The 13,997-nt window shown below is 36.3% G+C and overlaps 5 protein-coding genes and 1 non-coding gene across 6 annotated transcripts; 3 read left to right on the forward strand and 3 right to left on the reverse strand.

The window, feature by feature from the left end:
* Nucleotides 1–100: 100 nt before the first annotated feature.
* APN2 (DNA-(apurinic or apyrimidinic site) lyase APN2) lies at nt 101–1,663 on the forward strand (the record flags this gene model as incomplete). Its single annotated transcript, XM_003956360.1, has 1 exon — nt 101–1,663. The coding sequence occupies one exon, from the start codon at nt 101–103 to the stop codon at nt 1,661–1,663; it is 1,563 nt and encodes a 520-aa protein (XP_003956409.1).
* A 65-nt stretch (nt 1,664–1,728) lies between these two features.
* POP8 (ribonuclease P) lies at nt 1,729–2,182 on the reverse strand (the record flags this gene model as incomplete). The annotated part of the gene is made up of 2 exons (XM_003956361.1): nt 1,729–2,068; nt 2,130–2,182. The coding sequence occupies 2 exons, from the start codon at nt 2,180–2,182 to the stop codon at nt 1,729–1,731; spliced, it is 393 nt and encodes a 130-aa protein (XP_003956410.1).
* Nucleotides 2,183–2,408: 226 nt separating this feature from the next.
* On the reverse strand, nt 2,409–7,355 carry PEP1 (type I sorting receptor; the record flags this gene model as incomplete). Its single annotated transcript, XM_003956362.1, has 1 exon — nt 2,409–7,355. The coding sequence occupies one exon, from the start codon at nt 7,353–7,355 to the stop codon at nt 2,409–2,411; it is 4,947 nt and encodes a 1,648-aa protein (XP_003956411.1).
* Nucleotides 7,356–8,258: 903 nt separating this feature from the next.
* FUS3 (mitogen-activated serine/threonine-protein kinase FUS3) lies at nt 8,259–9,311 on the forward strand (the record flags this gene model as incomplete). Its single annotated transcript, XM_003956363.1, has 1 exon — nt 8,259–9,311. The coding sequence occupies one exon, from the start codon at nt 8,259–8,261 to the stop codon at nt 9,309–9,311; it is 1,053 nt and encodes a 350-aa protein (XP_003956412.1).
* A 671-nt stretch (nt 9,312–9,982) lies between these two features.
* On the forward strand, nt 9,983–11,563 carry ACH1 (acetyl-CoA hydrolase; the record flags this gene model as incomplete). Its single annotated transcript, XM_003956364.1, has 1 exon — nt 9,983–11,563. The coding sequence occupies one exon, from the start codon at nt 9,983–9,985 to the stop codon at nt 11,561–11,563; it is 1,581 nt and encodes a 526-aa protein (XP_003956413.1).
* A 504-nt stretch (nt 11,564–12,067) lies between these two features.
* Nucleotides 12,068–12,141, reverse strand: KAFR0Ctrna14I. Its single transcript has one exon. It is a non-coding gene; the product is annotated as a tRNA-Ile (tRNA).
* Nucleotides 12,142–13,997: the final 1,856 nt, after the last annotated feature.

The following is a 13,997-nucleotide window of genomic DNA, read 5'->3' on the forward strand; positions in this document are numbered from 1 at the left end:
TCACAACTCATCGCAAAGTTAATAATGTCCGAGCTTTTATTTCTTCATAAAAAAACTAGAGCTATGGAACTATCAAAATGGAAATAAGCTAATGCTAAACATGGCACAATGTACGGATATTCCAGATAAGCAGGACAATGACAACGTGCTCAGGCTTGTGACTTTCAATGTAAACGCCATAGGTACCTTTTTCCACTACGATCCTTTTTCTAGGATGAATAATAGTTTACTTGACGTATTTGATTATTTGAAAGCTGATATTATTACATTTCAAGAGATGAAGATAGATCAAAGATCTATAACCAAGTGGGGTAAAATCAACTCATTCTATTCATTTATATCTATCCCAAGATCGAAGAAAGGCTACTCTGGTGTGGGTTGCTGGATAAGAATACCACCGGAGGATCACCCACTGCATCACAAATTAAAAGTGCTTAAAGCAGAGGAAGGTATAACAGGGGCTCTTAGTGTCAAAATATCAAGAGATAAAACTGTAAAATATAGAGATGATCCAACCGTTGGCATTGGTGGGTACGAAATGATAGACGAAAACGAAGCGTTACACATCGATTCAGAGGGACGGTGTGTAATGGTAGAGTTAGCGTGTAATCTTGTAGTCATCTCTGTCTATTGTCCTGCGAACTCTGGTTTGACCGATGAGGGTGAATTATTCAGGTTAAAATTCCTGAGGCTTCTTTTCAAAAGAGTGAGAAACCTGGAAGCTCTCGGCAAAAGGACTGTTCTTATGGGTGATCTAAATGTATGTCGTGATCTGATTGACCAAGCCGCTGGCCTAGAGGATTCCTCAATAAAACTTGGTCCAACTGATACAGGAAGTGCAATCGAGAAGCAGTATCCTCTAGAGGCTAAAGAATTTATCATGAATCCCGATGTTCCACATAGAAGACTAATGAATCATATGTTAACCGATTCAATAATTCCTGAACTGGCAAAAGACGGCATTCTAGTCGACTCAACAAGATATATACAAGGAAGAGAACGACTTAAAATGTATACTGTATGGAATTCATTAAAAAATTATAGGCCAAACAATTTTGGCTCTAGGGTGGATTTTATCTTAATAAGTGACCATATAAAAAAATTATTAGTGGATGGAAACATACTTCCAGATGTTATGGGCTCCGATCATTGTCCAATCTATGCAGACCTTGATATTAGCTCCCTTAATAGTAGCTGCGGCCCTTCTGGCAATGTAAATATCCCCAAATTCGAGTGCAGATACAAATATGATTTACTAAATCACAATGTGTTGGCAATGTTTTCAAAAATGTCAAGTACTCATTCATCAGAAAACCTAGCATTGTCAAAAAAGGTTACAAAACCTAGAAAAGTTCCAAGGAGTAAGTCAATCGACAAGTTTTTTGAACGGTCAATTCCAGACTCTTCTGTCATTGATAAACCTACAATTCACGAGGAAGTGATTCAACCACCGAAGCCACTCACTACCTCAAAGGTAAAAAGAGAAACGCTATCATTCAAAGACATTTTTGGTAAACCTCCATTGTGCAAGCATGGTGAAGAGGCTATTCTGAAAACATCCAGAACAGCCGCAAATCCTGGCAAAAGATTTTGGGCGTGTCATCGACCACAAGGGGATTCAAATAATAAAGGCGGTTCATGCGGGTTCTTCCAGTGGGTATAAATTATGTAATTATCAAGTATAGATGGTATATGCATTCTGTAACATTCGATATCTTCGTAATCACATCAAAACTCTAGCTCCTCCTCTTCCCTCCTCATCCAGAGCTCGTCATCTTTGTTACATTCCAAATCAGATAGTCTGGATGTCTTCTGAATAATTGAAGCTACTAACGGGGACCCAACCAATTCGTCTGTAGATGTATATGTTGCAATGGCAGATGAGAACTGTTCTTCGTCTTTGGAATTAACTTTGAAAAAGGCAATTTTCTGTTCTTGATTCATAAAATAGTATTCAAGTCCTTCTCCAAAGATACCGTATGATCGCCTCAATGCATTATTTACCCATTGTTTCCAAGTCAATAAGTCTAATTGTACTTCCGAATCAAAGTTTTCATCTCGAGATGTTCTTTTAGGTAACGTTGTTAGTAATTCCGTCTCCGTGAAAGACAAGCAAACAATATACGTACAATAACACTTTGAGGAATATCCATTCTTTAGAAAATTTTGTTTGCCCAACCATATATGTAAATGTACTAGTGCCAATATATTTTATCTTGGCTATTTCAATTGATTTTCAAGCATCGCACATTTTCAACTGAAAAAATTATATCGTCACCCCTCCGAGCTACAAAAGAAAAATGTAACTTTGATGATTTTTACAAAATGTTATATAGTTTTGATACTAGTTTCAAAAAGTCATTTAACTATGGTACAACCATACATGCAGCGTAGAGCCATCTTTATAATCACATCTCTGTAATGTCATCTTGATCAACTTGTTGAAGAATCTCTTCATCTTCAGCATTCTGATCTGAGTTATGCGTCTCATCATTTTCATCATCCTGAGCTGAGTTATGCACCTCATCAGTATATGGGCTATGCTCTATGTTTGTACCAGACTCAGCTTGTGAATCTTCTTCTATATCAAAATTACTTTCTTGATCCATGAAGCTTGATAAATTGTCAGCATCTTCGTCATGCCCAGCTAACAGATCATCCGCTTCATCCAAAAATTGATCATGCATTAAAGATGAGTAACTAGGGCCACGCCTTTGAGACCATCTACCGCCAAATTTTTGCAGAAGCCCTCTAGTTGAACGTTTAAACAATTGGTAACCAGAATAGACAGCAGATACCGCGACAAGTCCACCCTTTACAATTGAATTAATCACTTTATCCGTGTTATTATTTTCAATCAATTGGTCATCATCTAATCTAATTTCACCAAATCTTGAAAATCCACCGTTTCTTCTTATACCGCGATCATAAATGAACCAGAGGATAAAGATGAATAGTAAGAAAGGAATAAAAAAGATCAAAAGGAAGGATCTTCCACTAATCCCGTACTTTTTGTTGAATTCAGCTTCTTTACCAGGGCATGGCTTCGTGTCGGTATTAGCGTCCAGTTTCAAGCCTCCCTGACAAGTGGAAAGCGGTATTTTCCTATAGCCAGTGGGTTCAGAAAATTCAATTAAGTCCGAATCTTTTTTACAGACATCTGAAGCTGGTAAGGGAGTTAAACCCTCCACCAATCTACAGGTGCCATCGTTAGCCTTGTAGTAATTATAATCACACTCAAAATCGCTCCTTTGACAGGTACAATTTCTGGTAATCCTAGAAAATTGATATAGTGGGACATGTCCAATGTAACAGTCATCGTGTATCTTTTTCAAATATTCTTCCTTGTGTCCAAATAGGCATTCTGTGTCAGGGGAAAGTGGGCTATACTCAAAATCATCATGAAACTCATCGTCAATATCGAGAAGGCATTGCCTTTTGAACATATTAGAGAAGTCAATCGTAAAAGTGCGTGATAACTTACCAGCAATATTTGTAGCTTCTCCGATCAATAAGAATCTCATGGCCGAATCCTGGGGAACTGTAATAATATCTTTCACCAAAATTTTCTCCTCTGTAAATTTAAAGTCATTCCAAGTTTTGCCTGAATCCAGAGAATATGATAATGTGTCTGTCACCTGTTTTTCTGGAACCAAAACTAAAATACTACCGTGATCACCATACTCCCATTGGAATGAACCTTTCTTTACTTCTTTCCAGGTATTGCCACCATCGATAGTTAAAAATGTGGAACACTCATCAGCAGGTAGTAGATATTCACCTACATTCCCAACAGCAAACATCATACCCAATGCTGAACCAGAGGAATAGGTGTCTCTAATATCAGTTCTTTCAGTGTATCCATGCAAATTCAAGGAACATTTTTCCAGCGACTTGGAATTACATTTATATTTATTTCCTTGCCAGTCTCTCGATGGGGGAGTTAAGTAGGTCCAATCTGCCCCATCATTGAAGGTGATTTTCGTCTTAAGTTTTTTTTCTTGTTTGGTATCTACTAAATTCTCAGCATTATCAACAGAATTAATCAGAATGATTCCTTCAAGCCCTTGAATCTTTTCAAAATCAACACGCCCATACAAATCTCTGTTCACGCCTTTTTGCAAAGTTACAAAAGAGGTACCATTTGAATTAGATTTTAGTAGGTCTCCATTAGCTTGAGACATTTCGTTATTGGTGGTCATGTGCAAGAAAATAGCGCCTGTTTCAGATCCGAGGACCGTAAACGTTTGCTGCCTTAATTCAGCTAGATCTCTTGGTAATTTGGCTTCTGCAAACTCATCACCGTCTTGAGTAACGTAGGCTCTTAGTTCTCTATCACCATGGGTAACGGCTACAATACTATAATCACCAGATGTCATGAACCCAACTATATTGTCATATAGTATTTTTTTGTCATTCTTGAAATAATCAGTGGAAGAAACCAATGATCTCTTATCAGAATTTCTTTCCTTAACCTGACATATAATCAAATTTTTATCGTATGGGTCTTGGTATTTAGAACCGGCGAACTCACAGTGAACACTATTATCCAGTAACTTACTGAACGACCGGCCACCATCTCTTGTTATATATGCAACAGCGTGACACTGAGGGCTCAAAATAGATTCACAATCTTCTCCTCCATAGTAAACAAAGGAATTTTTATCCTTGGCATGAAAATCTAGTGGGAGGGTTAGCTGTACGGCATCAGGTAACTTTGTAGTAAAAAAGCTATGTCCTTTATCATGTGTAACAAAGAGAGTTCCCCTGGAACCAAAAAAGTAAGCAGTTTCACTAAAGAATGGATTGAATACAATTTCAATGATTTGTTCGCCATTTGTATCAATCTTTTCATTTGTTTCGCCACCATCATGTGAAACATAAAAGTCATAGCTTGAGGTTCCCAATATTAAAGACTCATCGGAAGACGTATCAAAATATTGATAAAAGATAATATTGTCCTCAAAGGTGTTTTCAGTGACCAAAATTTTATTTTCACCATTTCCCGAACCAGATCTATCCCCACAGCTCACTTCAACGAGGGAGATATCAAGTTCTTTCTTACATTTATTTCTGGTCCTCAAAACCATTGGTTTTAGCTTAATTTTTTGGCCTTGTTTGTTATTACAAAGACCAGAAATTGACATCAATCTGTCATCAGGCACACATTCGCCATTGTCATTCCTCGAAAACTCGAAAGCGCATTCATAGTCGTCTTCAGTACAAGTCTCACAAACTTCTTCATCTAGCTTCAAATCTTCGAAAACAGCATTGATCAAACATTTTGCGTCCTTGTTTCTCCTCATATAGTTGTATTTCATACCGTTGACACATTTTCCCTCAGCTAAATCCCACCTTTCATAATCATTCTTACCGCACGTTTTCTTGTCAAAGGCGTCAGTAAAATCTATGGTATATATGAAATTGGTCATTGTTAGCATGTTATTTGCTAGGTCAAAGCCATTCAAAATAAATTTAACACCTGAACCATCGGGAGTGGTACTCACTATTTCAAATGGAATAATTGGTTCCTGTAACTGATACTCCGCCCAAGTATGACCGTGATCCAAAGAATAATAAATTTCACTTTCTGGATCACCATCTTCGTCTGGATTGAATGGAACTGCAATAATGACATTACCCATATCACCAGTCTCACATAATGTTGGAAATTTGAATATCAGCTGCCAAGTCAAACCTCCGTCTCTTGATATAAAGGTTTGTTGATCATTTGGATCAACTTCAGATGTGCCGGAAACGGTTCCTATGGACACTAGTATACCTGCAGTTGGTGTGTCAAAGACACGACTCGTTTGAAGAGAGCAGTTTTCAACGTCATCAATATCACAAGAGAAAAAACTCTTATTTTCAGGGTCTACGATTTTTAAGTTTTGCCAATTGGCACCAGCGTCTACCGTAATCTTTGTAATCCTATCAGAAAAGGCATGTTCACTGTCGCCCACTCTTTCAAAGCTTGTAGGACCGAAAGATGAGGAGATCATCGTGCCCTTGAGAAAATCCAATTTAGATACATGTGTAAATGTTCTTCCACCTGTACGTGCCCATCTGAGAGTTTCAAATTTAAGACCGGTCGAATCAGAAATTAAAATCTCAGAAAATCGTTCTTTTGACCTCTCATCATCAGATTCACGCCTCACTATAGGTAGGATAATTCTTCCCAATGAATCTTCGGAGATTTGGCCAGAGACAGTGTACCTTAATTGAGTAGGAATGTAAGCTTGGTTAAAATTGATAAAATCCCTTGAAACCCAAACTTTTTTTGGAGAGTTTCTATTGAATTTATCGTCTTGTGTTACAACCACAACACTAGATTCTAATATCTTATAATGGTTTACAGTTTTATCATTGAAAAATTCTAAACTTTTAACCACTTTCCCTTTGTTTGATACAGTGAATAATTCAGTGCTATCTTCGATTAAATCTCCTTTCTTTTTATTAAAAAAGGTTTTCTGATATTTGCAGAATAACGTAGACTCATCGTTGGATGGAATTTTTAAATCTTCACCTGATTTGATAAACGAACACGATGTCTCAGTATATTGACTTTTTTTAGATTGGGAATCATCCTGAGTAGCAATACCAGTAAAAGTTTTCCCATGATCGAAAGATACAAGATAGATTCCCTCACAGGTGAAGGTTTCATCGTCAGAGGAAAATAAATCATCAAACATGTCACCTAGTTCAGTAATCAAATTTTTACCAATTTCTGCGAATTGATTTAATCCACGACGCTTAAGAGATGTATCTTCGAAACGCTTTCTGAAATGGTCCTTTTCCCCATCTTCGTGTGTGTCTTCTTTTTGATGCTCTTTGTTTTTATCGTCGTTCTCAGAATCGTGGCCCTTTTTCCCATCTTCGTGAGTATTTCCTTTTTGATGGTCTCTATTTCCAGATTCATTAGCTTTAGCACATAAACTACAGTGCACACCGAAGTAGTCCTTATTTGTAGGATGAGTGGAGATGAAGCATTGTCCTTCTTCATTTTCCGGTAAATCTAGTTCTATGAGCTGCCAAGACTTGCCTTGGTCTTCAGTAATGTAAAATTTATTGTTTTCAACAGTTACAATGGCCCTATCATGACTATGAAATTCGTCAATGCCAAGCCACAGTGCCTTGCCATCGATTTTATCTACAGTATCCCAGGTAGCACCATTGTCAGTAGTAATAAGAACGTTTGCGTCCTCTAGTCTCAGTAATGTGGTAGAATCATCGAACACCTCAATAGTAAACGAATTTGAACTTTTTGACTTCGTTACCTTGGGGGTAAATGCTGCTACTAACTCCAGAAGAGATAGTAATAAAGACAAAAAGACACGTAGTTGCAGTTGTCTCATTACAGCGTATGCTTCTTCTTATCTTAGCTTACCTTTTTTTTTAAATGCACCTTTACTTGAAGCAATGCTTTTGTTTGTGTAATGCCTGTTGCTTTAGATCTAAGTACCTACCCCTCTATCTTTTCGATGTGTGCGTTCCCGCGTGATAATAAAAATACATATCGAGATGAAATAATATTCCTAGTGACTTTATTGATCTTTAATTAAAAAAAAGTGCTGAGATCCAGATGGGCTACTCAATATTATGATAGCATACGGATTTACAAGAAAGTAACAACAATAAATTGAACACACAGCGAAGGTTCCAATCTGCTATTTTTTTTCTATAAAAGGAAGTTCAAGATGGTTATTTTAAACTGTAAAATAATGTAAAATGTCTTAATTGAGAATAGGATCACTCCATTGATCGATAATCAAACAGAGGGAAATATGTGTCAGAGAATAATCTCCTTTTTATAAAGGTAATCCCAAAAACATTCCTATCCTGTCGTAAGATATATCACACTGTGTAACAATACGTTCTGTATTCTTGTATCTTAGCTATTGGATAGTCTCAAGTTTTCTCAAACGCATCCAAAGCAAAGTATAGCCTGAAACGTCTCACAATGCTGGCAAATGGTTCACAGTATAAATCAGCCTAGAGCGGCCCAAGAGAAAAAGTTTCATGATGATACATATTAAACGGCGAGTAGGAAAACTTTAAAGTTTTTTCTCGATGCAATTTTTAACGTAATTTGGAAATTTTGATGTAATGAGGTTTAAAAAAAGTTCCTGCTGAAATATTTATATTGAAGAGTCTTGATATTTATATCCACGAGTCCTGGTATTTTTGAACTTGCATTTATTCTTGACCTCTTCCGATTCTTGCGCTGTGATACAAATCAAAATATTCTTAGAGTTGAAATGGGTAAAAAGATAGTGTTTAACATATCGAGCGACTTCCAATTGAAGTCGCTACTCGGAGAAGGTGCATACGGAGTGGTATGTTCTGCAACTCATAAACCCACCGGTGAAATTGTTGCCATTAAGAAAATTGAACCATTTGATAAACCATTATTTGCCTTAAGAACACTTCGTGAAATAAAAATCTTGAAACATTTTCAGCATGAGAATATTATATCGATTTTTGACATTCAAAAACCGGATTCCTTTGAGAATTTCAATGAAGTTTATATCATTCAAGAGTTAATGCAAACGGATTTGCACCGTGTTATCTCTACACAAGAATTGAGTGACGATCATATACAGTATTTCATCTATCAAACATTGAGAGCTGTCAAAATTTTACATGGTTCTAACGTAATTCATAGAGACTTGAAGCCCTCTAATTTACTGATAAACTCCAATTGTGATTTGAAAGTTTGTGATTTCGGATTAGCTAGAATTATTGATGAACATAACAATAGTGACGCATATTCAAAACAGAATGGTATGACTGAATACGTTGCGACAAGATGGTATAGAGCACCAGAAGTCATGCTAACGGCGGCCAAATACTCAAAAGCCATGGATGTATGGTCATGCGGTTGCATTTTGGCAGAATTATTTCTTAAGAGACCATTGTTCCCAGGTAAAGATTATAGGCATCAATTAATGCTCATATTCGGATTAATCGGTACGCCAACAGGCGAAGACTTACAATGCATTGAGAGTAAAAGAGCAAGAGAATATATAATGACCGTACCAAGATATGATCCTGTGCCGTGGGAGAAAGTTTTTGCACATGTCAATCCATTAGGCGTTGATCTTTTGAAAAAAATGCTAGTATTTGATCCTAGTAAAAGAATCACAGCAGCGGAGGCATTGAGACATCCATATTTGAAGACATACCACGATCCAAATGATGAACCAGAAGGTGCACCAATTTCGCCTACTTTCTTCGAGTTCGATCATTTCAAAGATGTTCTTACTACAAAGGACTTGAAAAAGTTGCTGTGGAACGAAATATTCTGCTAAATAAACGTTCCACCTCATATTCCTACAAAACAAAAATAGAATTCCATTTTGCAGCCCCGCTCTGTCATCCTGGAGGCTTTGACAACAGCCCCACGTTACTTCTTTCCTTCGTTCCAATACATATATATCCACGAGTATATACGCACTAATACATATTTCCATTCATTATGGGCAAAACTAAACATTTTCTTCCCCAAGAAAGAGAAGCACAGGAGTCTTTTCACCAAAATTCATATGAATGATTCCGCCTTTTGAGCAGAGAGAGAAGCTGCATAATTTTCTAACGTTGGCTTCAACTTTGATTTCTTGGCAATTTCTGTGAGACTTCCTTTTTAAAATCCTCGGGAGAGAGCCTCGCTTGGAAAAAGGAAGTCTCACAGAAACGACTCCGAGAAATACTATCTTTGAAGTTGATTGGATACTTTACTATTAAAGATGCTATATATGAGTGAAAACGTATAATATTGGTCTATCAGAACAGTTGAATTCTCAACAAGTCAAATTTTTTTTCATCTCAACCTATTCCGAACTATATATAAACAGAATTAGATCTTGTACGAGGTTAGAAGACAGTAGAGATCTAGATACGCACAATAAGAATTTTGCTGGTCGAAAAGAGTTTCTCGAGGGATTGTAGCCCATCCTAGGTTTTGTACCCTATTTACTAAAAGATGACTATTTCACAAGCATTGAAAGAAAGAATAAGATACGCACCTTATTTAGCCAAAGTGAGAGAACCACATGAATTGGTCTCTTTGTTTAAGAATGGCCAATACCTTGGTTGGTCTGGCTTTACTGGTGTTGGTACACCAAAGGCAGTTCCGCAAGCAATAATTAGTCATGTTGAAAAAAATAATCTACAAGGTAAATTGAGATTCAATCTTTTTGTGGGAGCTTCAGCTGGTCCAGAGGAAGAAGCATGGGCCAATCATGATATGATTATTAAGAGAGCTCCACATCAAGTTGGAAAACCGATTGCAAAAGCAATCAATGCAGGAAGGATCAACTTTTTTGATAAGCACCTTTCCATGTTCCCACAGGATTTGACATATGGCTTCTATACGAGAGAAAGAACGGACGGTAAGATCTTGGATTATATGATTATAGAAGCCACAGCAATAAAGGAGGATGGGTCAATCGTCCCAGGGCCCTCGGTAGGTGGCTCTCCTGAGTTTATCAGTGTTGCTGATAAAGTTATAGTAGAAGTTAATACTGCCACACCATCTTTTGAGGGCTTACACGATATTGATATGCCAGTAAATCCTCCTTACAGGAAACCATACCCTTATGTTAAGGTAAATGATAAATGTGGTGTTGATTCGATTCCAGTGGACCCTGAAAAAGTGATTGCAATTGTTGAATCTACAACAAGAGATAAAGTTCCCCCTAATTCACCCAGTGACGAAATGTCCAGAGGTATTGCCTCTCATCTAGTGGAATTTTTCAGAAATGAAGTCAATCATGGTAGGTTACCTGAAACTTTGTTACCTTTGCAAAGTGGTATCGGTAATATTGCTAATGCCGTCATCGAAGGTTTGGCTACAGCAAATTTTAAACATCTAAATGTGTGGACAGAAGTTTTGCAAGATTCCTTCTTAGATTTGTTTGAAAATGGTTCTTTAGATTATGCTACAGCAACTTCGATCAGATTAACTGAAAACGGTTTCAAAAGAGTCTTCAACAATTGGGATTCATTCAAAAGTAAACTTTGTCTAAGATCTCAAGTTGTTTCTAATAATCCAGAGCTAATCCGTCGTTTGGGCGTAATTGCGATGAATACACCGGTAGAGGTAGATATCTACGCACATGCGAACTCTACAAATGTTAATGGTTCTAGGATGTTAAATGGTCTTGGTGGGTCAGCCGACTTTTTAAGAAATGCAAAGATTTCCATTATGCATGCACCATCAGCAAGACCAACGAAGATCGACCCGACGGGAATTTCCTCAATTGTGCCAATGGTTCCTCATGTCGACCAAACAGAACACGATCTTGATGTCATAGTAACGGAACAAGGCCTGGCAGATTTAAGAGGATTGTCACCAAAAGAAAGAGCTCGCGAAATAATAAAACAATGTGCCCATCCTGATTATAAAGATCTTTTGATTGAATATGTACAAAGGTCTGAACATTATTGTGAGAAGAAAAATAGTCTACACGAGCCACATATGTTGAAAAATGCATTTAAATTCCACACCAATTTGATGGAAAAAGGGACAATGAAGATTGAAGGCTGGGACCCCATTGATTAATGTCCATGTAAGAACGTTAATGGTTTTTTGTTTCTAAAAATATATAATTACCTTAACTCAACCACATTACTTTATTCGATATATAGCTACAGCTTGAAGGGTTATAAATATTTACTAAATTATGCATGTTAATTAGTTGACAGGCCCATGAGCTAAAGAAGGACCTCCATAATATCAAATTTTTCAAAAAAAATTGGTGAAACCCCTCCATTAAACGTTTCTCAATGAAAATCTAACGGGGAATAGAAAAATTAAGAACTGAATTGTAGAGAATGTACAGACAAAGATTATAATCCAAAAGTTTTTCGGGAACTGTCCACTGCATATTTACGAACATGTAAGTGCAATCTCAATCTGGATGCTCTTTTCATGCTTAAAAAAAAAGCACAAATATAAGCTTGATCCAAAACACGTTTGCCATGAACCTACAACTGTGTCACATGCGCAAAAGACTTACGCTGTTGAGCAGTTAATGTACAGATTATTGTCGAGGATTGAAAAAAATGGTCTCTAGCGGGATCGAACCGCTGATCCCCGCGTTATTAGCACGGTGCCTTAACCAACTGGGCCAAGAGACCTAAATATTCAAGTTCAATATGCTTACAAGACAGATAATAGAGAGAGAATATAACGGCTTGTGTATATTCTAATTCAGTGACAGGGAACGTGGAAATTGTTGGAACGGGAGTTTGATGGGTCTATAATACTATAGCACATATTTGTAGACGAGAACATTATGGATTGGTAAAAACTACGGAGAATGTAACCACAACGGTTTACCATAACAAGAAGATTTGCTGTTTGTATGACGTCGTACAAGTAACAAATGAAAAGTTTTCTGACGTGAGGAAGATCAGAGGATGATCCCTTTATATTATTTTCTTTAATAGTGTTCATGTTGTGGATGTCAGTCAAGTTATTGAAGTAATTCTTATTAATCAGTGGTTATACCAAATAATGCACTGGTTATATATAAAATATAATCATAATATAAAGTAATATAAAGTGATACAAACTTTGATCAAACTTCAGTGTTCACCTGAGTATTTATACCTTTTCCAATACATTTTGAATTATGCCAATTATCATGTTATAGATTTATAAGTCAATACGTGATCGTGTTTATCGTACCATAATTATTTCGTGTCAACAAATTATAGTGTTTATCACACCATAATTATTGTTCATATCTTCTATAACATTCTAAATTAGTCATGCTAACTATCAAAACATTGAAATGTCGGTATATTGCCATTTCCAGCATTCTTTATATTATTATCGTTTATATTGTTCATGTTGTGGATGTCAGTCAAACAATTAAAATAATTCTTATTAATCAGTGTTTTTACCAAATAATGCACTGGTTTTCTATACAATAAAATATACAATAAATAATATACATTTTGACAAACTTTGATCAAACTTCAGTGTTCACCTGAGTATTTATACCTTTTCCAACACATTTTGATTTATGCCAATTATCGTGTTCTAGGTTTATGAGTCAATACGTTGTCATAATTATTGCATGATAATATGTATTCGTGTTTATCACGCCATATATGGTTCGTGTCAATACATTGTCGTGTTTATCACACCATAATTATTGTTCATATCTTCTCTAACATTCTAAATTTGTCATTCTAACTATCAAAACATTGAAATGTCAGTATATTGCCATTTCCAGCATTTTCATCATGTCGTCGACGAGAATGTTGTGATTTATGAGGTATAAATAGACGTCATCTAGTATCGAGAGAACATCTTTTCCCCCCTTATTGAAAACACTTTTACATAGAAAAAAGAAAGGACGAATATTGGTTTTTAATATATAGTTTAATTCTGATTTCACACTTTATTTTGTTTGGTATACTATAACTATCCCTTAGATCCTACTCATTATTACAATGTCATCGATTAGCAACACCCTAAGAGAGGAAAAGACTTCTATCGGTCATATGGATATTTTCATTTTTTTCGACACGTTTTGCTCTGTCATAATATGCTCCTTTGGCCATGTTCTAAATACTCATTCTCCGTGTTATGTAATTCAATGATCCCAGAACATTACAAAATTTGTTATTCGAACTCTAAAATACCATCTCTCTTATTAGCGCATTTCACAAATTGGCCCTTCGATATAATTACTGTTATATCTATTGCTTTTACTTTAGTCAGATCTACATACTGTTTGATTATAGCAGTTGGATTTCTACTTTTAATGATTTAGGTAAATTTTCAATAGGAACGTTTTATGTACCGCATGCCAGGTCCCACTTTATATAAGGTCATTTATTGGTTTTAGTAATGGAAAATTTAAACCAGTCGACGAATTTACTGTCATTGGCCGCATAACAGTGGTAAAGCTATGTATTCCACAAGCACTCAGAGTAATACAAACAAGACTATTTTAAAAATGATGTAGAACTTTCCATGG

Source organism: Kazachstania africana, chromosome 3, assembly GCF_000304475.1.
Source record: "Kazachstania africana CBS 2517 chromosome 3, complete genome".
In the NCBI taxonomy this organism is placed as follows: Eukaryota; Fungi; Ascomycota; class Saccharomycetes; order Saccharomycetales; family Saccharomycetaceae; genus Kazachstania; species Kazachstania africana.